The following is a 13,225-nucleotide window of genomic DNA, read 5'->3' as shown; positions in this document are numbered from 1 at the left end:
AAATTTCTAGCCCAGTATCTTAACCATTAGACAAAACTGAATTCATCTTTCTTTTTCCTTCCTTCTTCCTTCATCTTTCTCCCAGTTTCCAAATAATTCTGAAGGAAGGAGTGATTCTAACTGACTTGGCTTATTAGAGGTATTTCTCTATAATAATTCACAATTTCATAATTATTTAAATAGATATGAAGTAGCACCAAGATCTGACAGCGAAGAAAGCGGATCAGAGGAGGAAGAAGAGGTGAGGAGGAATGTTCTCTTGATCGATTTGATCTGTTTTAGATCAAAATCAGACATATGTGCTATATTTGAAGCATCTTTTATCCTGCATTGAAAAGAATTTTGTTAAGAACCATTTGATGTGTTTTATCTAATCTTACTTATTTTCAGATAGGGCCTTCTTGTCTTATCATCAGGAAAAGAGAACTTAATTAACGGTTCCTACTTCCCATTACATTTTGCTGTTTTCACTTCAGTACAGTATTAATCAGTCCAGCAAAATTAAACTGTATCTCCAGTGAGTAATTCTTCTCCTTGCATTGGACCATTATAAGTGGAGATGCATGTGAGCAGTTACATGTGGGAAATGAGTAAAGGAGAAACAAAATTCTAGCAAACATAGCTGAACCTTTAAGCAAAAACAGTGCAGAGAGAGCCTGTACTGTTGTCTATCTGTATCTCTGATCACAAAAGATAATTAGAGACACACACACACAAAATCTAAGATACATCCTTTTCTGTGGGAATATAATGGTATAAATCTTTCTGCAGTCTAATTTCTTAATTAAGACTATATTGCTTCTAATGCAGTCATTTAATGTAAAGCGTTTCCCCTTTGGTTTGGTTAATGGTTGTACAGTGAGGAACTGAAGGTGATTTGAATTGTTCTTAGTTTTTACCCCAATCTTCATCCAAAAACACACTGACAATTTTTTGAGATAAATTACAATTGGATGGTCCCTATTTCTGCAGGTTTTCTGTCTAAAAATGCCACCCAAAAAAGGGGGATGATGTGGAAAGAAGAGAACATGAATATCCAGGGACCAAATGTTAGAAAATTCTTATAACAGGCAGCTTAAAAAGAAACATTTAAAGGGAATGAATAACCCTGTAGCCCCCCCCCCCCTCTTTTTTTTGGCTGCTGCTGCTGCTGCTAGCATCTAGATGGAGAAGACAAATGATCAAAACCAATGGGGTGATCCTTCAGTCCCAAGATATTGCAAGTTTCATTAAGTTACTTTGGTTTGTGGCAGGAGGAAGAGGAAGAACAACCTCAGCCTGCTCAGCCTGCTCTGCCTGTAGAGGAGAAGAAAAAGATTCCAGATCCAGACAGTGATGATGTATCAGAAGTGGATGCAAGGCACATTATTGAGTAAGACTCATATGGTGTTTTTTTGTCAGCTGCTTCTTTTGGCATTCTCTTTAAATAGAGGTGAAAAAGGAGGGTGGATGCATATGGAACATCTCTCTTAAGTGAAGGAGGGCAGCTCACACTGGAAAAGACCCATTTTCTGCATTGGAAAGAGTAGAATTTGAAAGCCCCTCAGGGGGTTGCCTTCCCCTTGGTTCCCTAGGGGGAAGAGTCCCTAGGACAGGGGTCCCCAACCCCCAGTCTGTGAACCAGTACTGGGCCGCGGCATGCCAGCAACCGATCTGCACAAATAAGCAAAGCCCCATTCACTGGATGCAGGCAGCACACAACCACACACTCTCCAGTCCACGGAAAAACCACGGAACTGGTCCCTGGTGCCCAAAAGTTTGGGGACCTCTGCCCTAGGGGATTATAGCCTGGCAAAATACAAAATGGCAGAAAAAGTAAGAGATAAGGTACCTTATCTCGCCCCTCCCCTCCTTGATTCTATATTGCAAAAGAGTAGCAAAATGGCTAAGCACAATTGCATAGTTTCTCTAGTACTGTAGTAGGGTAACAATTAAAAAAGGTGCTATCCCAGGCATTGCTCTTCTTCTCTATCTTCATATTAATGCAGAAATAGATGCTGCTGTGGATCCTAGGTTCTGATTACAGACACCTTCTTTCCCCTGATAGCAACCCTCCTTAGCAAGCAATAATAAATAAAAACAATTTTGTAATTATACATAATAAAGGCATTGTTGATTTGGGAAGGTTTGAAGAGAATAAGGAAAAAAAATTCCTTTCTGGCTGCCACTCTTTAATGGTTCCATGGTTACCATAAGGAGAACATGTGTCGCCTAGCAACAAGGACCAAGCTTTCCTTCCTAGAAGTGGAGCAGTTCCCACCAAGACCATCTGAATTCTCTGGTTCTTCCCCAGGCCTTTCTGAAAGACAGAAGGACGGAAGACTCTAGTAGACAGAGATGGGAAATATTCCCAGCTTCAGGTATTATTCAAAAGTTCCAGGCACAATCAGCCTGGAGCCGGGCAACTTCATTGGAGATTCCAATCAGTCACCCAAAAGGGAAACAGATTCTTGAATGATCCTGAAAGAAAGAATCAATAGTGTGATATTGAATTTAGCTGTTACATTCCCCATTATGTTACTGGCACCCCTTTGCCTTTCAGAAAGCTAGAGCTTTAGTCCTATCTATCCCAAACAGGAGACGATGAATCCAGAGCAGGTCTGAGCTCCCAGTTGTCCAAAAGCCCAAACAGAATTTTTCTAAGAAAGTGAAGCCTCAGAACTAAAGTAGAGAATGTAAACCTTCACGGCTCTGCCCCTAAAATAAATGGTAGCAAGGAGGGATGTTCTGTCAATTGGTTTTTCTAAACTTTTTCCCCCCAAAAAAGAACATACATACACAATTAAACCCCAAAAGATAAGTCAATTCTTGGGGGGGGTGGGTTTCCTGCTCCCCCACACCTAGCAAGAATTAATCTTTAAACTCTCCTGAGATAGCAGTTGTACTGCCAGTAAGGTTAACACTCCTGTTCTACCTTTCTCATTCCCTTGAAACCTTTTCATAGGAATGCCAAGCAAGATGTTGATGACGAGTATGGTGTGTCTCAAGCCCTGGCAAGGGGGTTGCAGTCTTACTATGCTGTGGCTCATGCAGTCACTGAAAGGGTAGACAAACAGTCATCCCTCATGGTGAACGGTGTCCTCAAACAGTATCAGGTAAGAGTCAGAGAGTAAGTCCTTATTGCTTGGCTTTGCTTGGATGTGGAAATTCAGTATTTTGAGCTGCTCTGTAGAACAAGACCACCATTTTCTCTCTGTAGGCCCTGTAATGTCCTTGTGTTTCTTTTTCCCGCCCACAGATCAAAGGTTTAGAGTGGCTGGTATCATTGTACAATAATAATCTCAATGGTATTCTGGCCGACGAAATGGGCCTGGGTAAGACAATCCAGACCATTGCTTTAATTACATACCTCATGGAGCACAAACGAATCAACGGACCCTTCCTCATTATAGTACCTCTGTCGTAAGTATACCTTGAAGACAGGTGGGCAACTCTGAACCTTCTGTATCTGTGAAAAAGCACTGTTACTGTGTACTGATTGAAGTGTTAGTGGGATCCAATTTAATAGGAAAAATAAATAAAACTTTAAAATAAATAAGGGGCATGTGACTGAAACATCCAGGGCAACAAAAGCAGCATGTGATGTGCTACAGCAACAGTTCCAGAGAGTGGGCAATAAAAAGATGACAAAGTTTAACAATGACAGCAACAAATGTCTGAGCATTTTTATTATAAATGAGTAAATTTACAAGTTTGGTTCAGGCATTACACATTCTGGTGTTCACTGACTGTGGTTGAGAAGCCTACCCCTGACCTGACTGGCCCATTCAAGTGTTATTGTTTTTTAAATGACACAGTTAGAAAGGGAGTGGGTAAAACCTTTGAGAAATAAAAACCCTTTGAACTAATGCTTTACTTGAAATGCCATAAGGAATTTAACTATCAAGAATTTGCAACCAAAGATTTTAAATAACTTAATCATTTGTGTTTCATATAGTTATTTAATATACATTAATTTTGTAAGAGTGAAATAATTTAATTCATTTAGTTAAATAAAAGCAGCTGTATGGAAAAAATGTATAACACTGGTAGGTTTCATCTGATCAGTCAACAGATATGACTGCAAGTTTGTGTTACACTTCTAAAAAGTTGCTTCTTTTTCGAAGAATGACAAATATTGGTGAAGCCAATATTAACTTTTATGTTTATAGCTTTATAGAGTTTTTAGTTATTTCTTAAAATAATACAATTAACTTAGTTATATACCTTAATTAATTAATGAAATAATGAGTTTTAAGTTTTATAATTGTTAATGTTTTATTTATTTACTGATAGTCATCTTTTTCCATCTTCTATTGAAATAAATTATTAATTTAAAATAAGTTTGGGTGCAGTTTTTATTCATTAAAGATATTATGGTTATGAGATTTAACTTAATTCTTGAAAGAAATAAGAAGATAATTTTTATAAAATGGAATTTTCACTCTTTTCTGTTTTAGAACTCTATCAAATTGGGCCTATGAATTTGATAAGTGGGCTCCTTCTGTGGTTAAAGTCTCATATAAGGTAAGTATAAAAATTGAGATTTTCATATACTCTTTCATCATCTGAAGTTTTTAGTGCTATCCTCTGTCCTTGGATGTAATGGATAAAAGTATCTCATTGCTGTATCACCCCTGTGTAAGGGCTGAATATCTTCATCAGATCTTCCACCTCCAGTCAGCTTTTTAGTTCCTGACCTCTGCTTCCCTTTTCCCTTCAGATTTTCCATTCTTTTTTTTTATTTTTCATGTTTGTTTCTCAAACTGTTTAGCCAGCCCCACAAAGCTTATTCCTCTTTCCAAAATTGTCAAGCGCCCAGGAAATTACAGTTTATTTCAAGCTTAATCTCTTTACAAGAATCTGGCTAACTGGCCATTAAGGGAAATGTGCTGGAGATAAGAGAGGCATTCAAGGTGCACGAGACTGAAATCTCTTGCGGTTGCTCAGGGATTCATGACTTATAGTGCGTTCGACCCCTCCCTCGGGCTCAGCCTAGTCATCTACAAAAAACCCTGTGAAGTTTAATTCTTTATCCTTCTCTGGGCTATTGATTTGTTTACCTATCATGTGGAAAGTTTATAAGATAGATCAGTCAATTCATTTCATGGTCATACATGGTATAAAGAGCATAGATTAAATGTCAAAACATATTTTAGGTTTTGTGTGTATGTGTGCTTTTTTTAGGGCTCTCCAGCTGCAAGACGGGCATTTGTACCTCAGCTTCGAAGTGGAAAGTTTAATGTTTTGCTTACTACATATGAATATATCATCAAAGATAAACACATTCTTGCAAAAGTGAGATTTCCCTGGTCCTATATTCTTTTATTTATGTGGTTCTGTTTATTTTTTCTTTCTTAAAAGGCAACTGAGAAGAAATTGATTTAGAACAGTGTTTTTCAAACTTGGCAGGTTTAAGATATGTGGACCTCAACTCCCATGCTGACTAGGGGGAAAAGTTGCAAAATTTTGACAAACATTGATTTAGAACAACAGAAAAATACATAAATATATAAATATGCAATCATAGAATGACAGCCAGCAATAAGAAAACAGCATTAATATACATTGTCTGTGGGTTACACAGGCAAGCATGATTTGTGTCCCAATCCTAAATGTCAATATATTTTATGTGTACTTTGAGTGCTTAAAGTTTAGCCTGGGAAGTTGTGAAACCATCCTGAAAGAGATCAATGGCAAATCAATTCCATGTTGTTACCAAGAGGATAACATGGGCATGTTTGTCTAATCATCAGAAATCAAGCAGATTTTATTTTACTTTAGACTATTACCAGTTTGGGTGTGGAAGGTGGGAGGAGGCAGGAAGTGGGTGGAATATGTGAAAATGTGTGTTGGAGGTGCTTCTGCTAATTTTCTGCAGGTCATTTAGCAGCATTCCAACAATTTTTCAGATTGGTTTGTAATAACTGATTCACAATTTCATGACTGTGATTAAATTCAAGGATCATGCAACCTCTCAACTAAGTCTAGTTTTGGCAAACTGTGGAACTGTAGTTGTTTGCCAGTCCCCAAATCTACCAAATAATAAATGAGTGATCTTTATGAGTTTGAGTTATTCTAAAAATAGTGTTTAACTATAGCCTGTATAAATGAGATGATTTTATTTTTCCTTGTTTAATATTTGTGTAGCATCTGTGATACAGAATATATAAATAAACGGCATGTTGAGGATTCCTATTTCACTCCTCTCAGAATATATAGTTTACTTAATAACATTTTTAAGTCAAAATCAATAGCAACCTAGCTCGGACAGCCTAACTGTGTCTTTAAATGAGAATGTGTCCTGGGGGAAGAAGCTTATATTCTGGAATTCAGGCAAATCCTTACAGCTGCCAACTGGTATTGTCAGATTCGTTGGAAGTACATGATTGTTGATGAAGGTCACCGGATGAAGAATCACCATTGCAAGCTAACCCAGGTTCTGAATACACACTACGTAGCCCCACGTCGTTTGCTGCTGACAGGAACTCCACTACAAAATAAGCTACCAGAATTATGGGCTCTGCTCAATTTCCTCCTTCCAACTATCTTCAAGAGTTGTAGCACATTTGAACAGTGGTTTAATGCTCCATTTGCCATGACTGGAGAAAAGGTAAGTGCTGAAAGAAACATCTATCGTATTTTCCGGCGTATAAGACGACTTTTTAACCCATGAAAATCTTCTCAAAAGTTGGGGGGTCGTCTTATACGCCCAGTCGTCTTATACGCCGGGGAAAAAAACCATAAATCAATCGAGTGTCCCCGTTCTTCCAAAGCAACTTCAAGCCTCCTTAGTCCAGTCCTCCCTCCAACGTGACTCTCCCTTCCCACCCCCAAGAGCCTCTAAGCCCCTTCCCCTCCCCCTTGCAAACGCCAGACCCCGTGAGCGGCAGGAAGCCCCTCACCCTCACCCAAGCGGTATCTGAGCATAAGCAGAGCGCGCCCTGCTATCCGCTATCTATCCTGGCAGTATGGACAGCGGTACTTGGCAGCCTGGCACCCCTCTCGCCCACAGACCATGCAGCGGCCCTCGCCAGCCGGCCTCGGCATGGCCGCCCCAAGCCCAGCTCTCCAGCGCGTCTTCCGGGCCCGCCTGGCTGACCGCCTCCTGACACGCGGCTGCTCCGTCTGCAAATCTGCTCTCAAAGCCGGATTGCGCTCAGCTGTGCAGGCTGCCAAAAGGCGGGGACTCGGAGTTCCCGCGGTGGTTGTGGCTTCTGGCATGCCATTTGCAGAGTCTGGCCTGGAAGAGCGCGTCTTGTGAACGCAGCTCTTGCGTTTATTCCAAAGGGTGGGTGGAAGGAAAAGCCCCTTTGGGCTTCAAAAGGGAGGCTTTGCACCATCTGCATCAGACGGGGTTGAATCAGGCTTGTGTCAGACACTTGGCAACTGGCATGTAAGTATTTTCCGGCGTATAAGACGAAAAATCTTGAAAATCTTCCCAAAAGTTGGGGGTCATCTTATACGCCGGAAAATACGGTAATTCTGTTCTTCAGTCAAGGCCTTATGAAGCAATGCACAGCCCTCCAGTGGGTTCTGTCTGAACAATTGCAGTCTACCTCAGACCTTTCACTCTCTTGTGTGCAAGGTTGTCTGTTCCACTTAAGAACAGATTTTGCTTACTCTTTGTGGTGGATTACTCAGTGTACCATAATAACCTATGTGCATGACTCCAAATAATCTGATTATAATAGTAAAATATAGCATTGCCCAAATCTTGGGATTTTATGGTTGAGGTTTTTTTTTAAGAGTTCTGTTTCTGAACAGGATTGTTGATTTTTTTGTGAGATTACCCTCTCTTAAAGGATCAAATGTACTTTAATTGTGTGAGTTCAGACAATTTAAATCTAAAGAATTTTAAAATTACTGTTAACAAGATTGGATGTTCTCACCTGGTTGTGCTACCGCAGTTACCCAAAGCAGCTACATAAACTAAGTAGTTTAATCATTTTTTTCAGTGTTAAGCATGGATTCTACCCAAATAAAATGTTCCTTATATTTGACTTCAATACTTTCTCAGATACAAACTGAAGTTTATGTTTCACCTAGAATGCTAAATGAATTATGGGTAGGATCTATTTTGTTTATCATATCTGTATTCTACCTGGTCCCAGTAAAGCCACCTAAAGCCAGCTGTATCAGATGGAGATGTTTGCTGGTACATTAGGCATTTCTTACTCATATTAGCCCATAGTTCTAATCTGGCTTGACACAACTCTCCTGAAATTAATTGGTCATTCATTGTTGTAGGGCCAGCAATATGTTGAGTTTAGAAAGCTGGAGAGGAATCAATGAAATAATATTTTGTTTTTTATAAGTGTGGATCTATAATGATAGATTTTTCCTCTTATTCTGCATGTTAAAAGTATTCCTATAGTTTTCTACTGTTACTGGAGAAAGATATATTTAAATATTGGTGTTTCCTTGAATTTGTGTGTGTTTTGATTACAGGTGGATTTGAATGAGGAAGAAACTATTCTAATTATCCGTCGTTTGCACAAAGTTTTGCGCCCCTTCCTACTGAGAAGATTAAAGAAGGAAGTAGAAGCGCAGCTACCTGAAAAGGTAATTATACACACGGGAGACTATTCCAAATTCTTTGTGGAATCTGTTTGGCTCATGGAAATAATGTCTTATCATTGTTGATCCCTTTGAAATCTGATAGCTGCCATTTCATTTTCTTAGAAAAGATTCTGTTGGTCAAGAAAGTGTCTGGTTGCTTAGGATGTGATATTCAAGAAGGCTTAATAGAAGAGTCGGTGTTCATTACCACTCAATGCCCATTTTTAAAAAAGGCTTAGAACAGCAGTGCTGAGAAGGACCTGGATCTGGAAGGATGAAGAGTATTGCCAGGCTAGATGAATTGTTGGTTCTGGTCTTTGTTTAAATAGGGGGCGGGGTGGGGGGTGGGGTGGGAGAGAAAAAGATTGCTGCTAAGGATGTCAGAGGTAAGCAGCCCCTTCATCTGCATTTGATTTCTCTGCCAGCAAGGTTGGGGCTTTTTTTGCTGGCAAGTGTCTACATAGAATCCAGTTAATATCGGCAGAGTCAGGGCTCTGCCGATAAATGTTTGACGTCTCATTTTCAACAAATGCATTCCTGCTTTTCTGTATATATCTGCAAGATGTAGAGAAAGACTTTATTGGCTTAGTGATCTCTATTTTGATAAGAGATTTAAGATGGAGAAGTCAGAAGCATCTGATACGTATAACGACACCCCCCCTCCCAAATTTTAGATCTCTTTGACCATAGACATTAAAGGACATTACTATAATATCAGAATACCAGAACACACTTCATGATGTTGTCATGTGACAAACTACCCCTTATGTGTTTGTATGCGGTATTGCCATCCATATACAAAAGAGGCTGGGTTTGCATTATGATATTGCAAATATGTCTGTTATTTACCTCCCTAACCATCCACCCACTCCAAAACTCATGACTTTTAAAAGCTAATTCTCATCAAGAAACCCACTGTAACATTTGACAAGAACTGGGTTACCTTTAGGTCAATACTGTCATAGTCCTATGAAAATAACCAACATTACCAGAGTGTTCACAGTGCCTGAAAGTTTGGTAGCTGCTTTAGTTTGATCGTCCAAACATGAAATATCATATTTTAGAGATATTAGGGGATTTTCCAATCAGAAATTTTTTTCTAGTTCTTGTTAACCTTTTGGAGAAAATGCTACTTTTTCCATGTTCAAGTTAATAATTATATTTGGTCTGACATCTGCAATCCATTTGTCTTGCTATATAAAAATAGAATATTAGAAATCCAACAGAATGGCTCCTAACAGATCCTCCAAATGAATTGGCAATTATGGGTTTTTGACCTTCTAGAATCTCATTTTAGAAATGCCTGCAAAAGATGATCAAATTAAGTGGATTTGGGATGACCAGCTACTATGGTCCGTGTACTATGACGGATTGTGATTATTATGAAAATTGTGTCTGCTGCTGCTTGCACAGCTGCAAGAAATTAATCCAACTAGATTACACTGTCCAGAGGAAAAACGAACTAAAGGGTCTCAAAATAGATGCACCTCAAATCTTCTCAAACTTTTTTATATTGCTTCCCCTTCTTCAGATCGACTCAGAAACATCCTCTCCCACATTTGTCCAGGCGTCCACTAACAATATATTAATGTATAAAATATGTAAACTATTTTACTTCAATTGATTTCAAAGCTATTCACAAAGCCTTTTGTTGAATTCATGTTTATTATTTAATGTAGTAGTGGCTGCTTCTGGCATATTGCCAAATGTCGTCCACAGGGCTTATCTTCTAGAGTATGATCTCCTAGTTCAGCTTCTTCTCTCTGTCCTCTTTCTCCCCCTGTGGAAACTTTTCTTCTATCACTCAATATTGCACAAGGAAAAAGATGTCAGAATTAGAGAGACAAGCTAGAGACAGAAAAGTTATTTTTTCTTTTTTTAAGCTCTATGTCCTATCTAGAAGATACTTGAAAAGATAAGGTTCAAGCCTAATTATGGCATTAAGAATGAGTATTCATGTGTATGCATGCATACTTTTATGAGTATTTTTAAGAAATGAGTATAGATATCCTATTTCACTTTTTCTTTGACCCTGTTCACTATTAACCTGCAGCATCCAGAAAGGTGGTCTTAAGGAATATGGCATTTAAGGTTGAAAAGGATGCTTGTCCTGATTAAATGCATAATTAATTGGCCTTTCTGACAAAGTCTTTACAAATTGTCATCTAGATACCAGGATCCTATTTTCCACATCTACTCAGATTGGAAACAAAATAAAATGAGAATATTATAGATATACATAAATGCTAGTACATTAATCCAGTGTATATTTTCAGCTCTGCCTAAGAACTATGGAGATTTAATCTGGAGTTTGATTCATGCACTGTGCTCTACAGCAAAGCTACATCCCTATCCAAATAAATTTTAAAGGAGCTGCTTAAATATATCAAAAATTTGAAGAAGCCCCAAATGTCAACCACCAGCATAATGTTGGATTCCATGCAGCATAAAAACAGTTTGCACTTTAATGAATCCATGTGTCTTCTCTCTTCCAAACAGGTAGAATATGTTATTAAGTGTGATATGTCTGCATTACAAAGAGTGCTTTATAGGCACATGCAAGCAAAGGGAGTGCTGCTTACAGATGGATCTGAGAAAGACAAAAAGGTTTGGAGAGCAGATTTTTTTACCCTACTGTGAAAAAAAGAGTGGCCATTCTTTTGTTGGACTGATTTATTACTTTCCTGTACTGGACTACAACTTTCAGCATCCCCAACCAGTCGGATTACTTCTTTTTTGGAGCTCAAGACAGGACATAATGGTTGGGTCTTTCGATGGCTGGCTTCAGCTAGTTCACAGAGGGACTCCACATTAGATAATTGGCTTGTGATCCCATCCTGGAAAGGGACAGCAGATAGAAAATGGAGCCAGCATGGGAGGTTTAAGTTTCTAATATGTGGAGTGTTCAGAATGAAGTATAGTCAAATGCAACCAAATATTTGGATTAGCAATAGCACTCCATTGATGTACAAATTATTAATTTCTGATCATAACAGTATTTTAAAGCACAGTGCTTAAAACATTCATTTGCCCCCAAATTTGAAGTGGTTGGGTTCTCCTGCTGTAGCATTCATCCTTTGAGATCCTCCATGAAATCCCTTTCAAATGATGTTTCTGGATAGCGAGTGCAATATGATAAGAGATTCTTAGAAGAAATTTGTGGACCATAAAAAAGTTAATACAGATTTATACACCTTCCTCAAATACTTCGTGTGCTTAGTTTATGTAATGAGAACTTCAGCCGCACCCAAAAAATAGCAAAACAAGACAACCCTAAAACGAAGCTTAATACTTTGAATATCCTATGTCTGGCTCCTTTTTCGTTGTCGTACACATATAGCTATAACTGTCCAACATTTGCTCTGTGGTTTGAACAGTGTGGAAGAAAGAGACCCATGGCAATGTAGGTGTGCTATAAATCAGGGGTCCCCAAGCCCCAGTCCGTGGACCATTACTGATCCATGGCATGCCAGTAACCAGTCCGCACAAACAAGCAAAGCCCCAACTGCAAGATGCAGTCAGCACACAAAACCACGCCCCCTCTGGTCCGTGGAAAAACCTTTCTCCATGGAACCAGTCCCTGGTGCCCAAAAGGTTGAGGACCTCTGCTGTAAATAGTTTGCCTTCAATATTTTTCACACTTTTTCTTGCAGGGCAAAGGTGGTACAAAAACACTCATGAACACTATTATGCAGCTACGGAAGATCTGCAACCATCCATATATGTTTCAGCATATAGAGGTAAAGATGTGGCATTGTTAAAGAGGAGACTAGCAAAGAGAAATGTGCTGGAGGAAATGTGTGGAAGGATGAGTTAATGGGAATGTGTGTGGATAAATTACTACCATTTCTTTTTTTTTAATAAATATTTTATTAATTTTCTATTTTTACAATCAAGTGCCTAATAGACAACATGATGACTAAGTCCATTAGTGATTCTGTGGTACATGTAAGCTTCTTCAAACTAAATCCAATATTACACCCTCCAGTACATCCTCTCCTGGTAATAGACATTTTTCCACACTAAGCAAATACAATTCTTATTGTTGTGAGTAAATATACAATTGCCTATCAACATTTGATAGAATATCTTTTCTAACCAAAGCATATCTTAATTGCATTTGCACCCAATATCCATTTATTCAGTCTATATCCTATTTTTGCTTTTTTAAATTTTAATTCCCCATCCATGTTCAAAATATCTCAATCATTTATAACTTCAGAACAAGTTATATTTGGGTAACCAAAAGCTTCCCTTATTCAAAGTTCTTAGCATATTCTTATTTCCCTTTTCATACCAAGATATGATATTCTGATTACAAATCCTATCTATCTAGTTATAATAATACTATTTCTAGCAATCTATTCTTAACCATATTCAAACATCAAATTGGTAATATAGCATCCCCTCTAATAGGTCAAAGCTTCTGTTTCCTTCAGTCTTACTCTAGCTTTCTTCCTTTGCTAACTAACTTTCCAAGTCAGTGCACTTGGATCATCAAATAATTCTTCCTCTATTTTTGTGTATATTATTTGAGACAAGAGAAACAATTTAGTTGGAAGAACTAGCCTGTTGATATTCATTAAACAGCCTCCCTCCTTCTCCAATTCCCCAAAGTTCTGTTAATGGCTTTATTTTAACTCTCCTTCCTTTCCTCCAGTATGTTCTGAAACCTTGGTTTGTA

The 13,225-nt window shown here is 38.4% G+C and overlaps 1 protein-coding gene across 7 annotated transcripts in view; it reads left to right on the top strand.

Annotated features, from left to right (window-relative positions):
• The window catches only part of SMARCA4 (SWI/SNF related BAF chromatin remodeling complex subunit ATPase 4), a 106,472-nt gene that overhangs the window by 60,080 nt on the left and 33,167 nt on the right, over positions 1-13,225 (top strand). For all 7 annotated transcript variants that reach the window (XM_081317203.1, XM_081317202.1, XM_081317201.1 and 4 more), the window contains exons 13-22: positions 184-241; positions 1,254-1,372; positions 2,945-3,095; positions 3,239-3,402; positions 4,440-4,506; positions 5,167-5,277; positions 6,350-6,592; positions 8,431-8,544; positions 11,041-11,148; positions 12,195-12,281. In XM_081317203.1, the coding sequence (XP_081173329.1) occupies positions 184-241; positions 1,254-1,372; positions 2,945-3,095; positions 3,239-3,402; positions 4,440-4,506; positions 5,167-5,277; positions 6,350-6,592; positions 8,431-8,544; positions 11,041-11,148; positions 12,195-12,281 (1,222 nt within the window). The remainder of the gene's footprint in view (positions 1-183; positions 242-1,253; positions 1,373-2,944; positions 3,096-3,238; positions 3,403-4,439; positions 4,507-5,166; positions 5,278-6,349; positions 6,593-8,430; positions 8,545-11,040; positions 11,149-12,194; positions 12,282-13,225) is intronic.

This window comes from Vipera berus (assembly GCF_964194415.1).
Source record: "Vipera berus genome assembly, chromosome: 2".
Taxonomy (NCBI): Eukaryota; Metazoa; Chordata; class Lepidosauria; order Squamata; family Viperidae; genus Vipera; species Vipera berus.
This window is presented reverse-complemented; position numbering and strand designations above follow the sequence as displayed.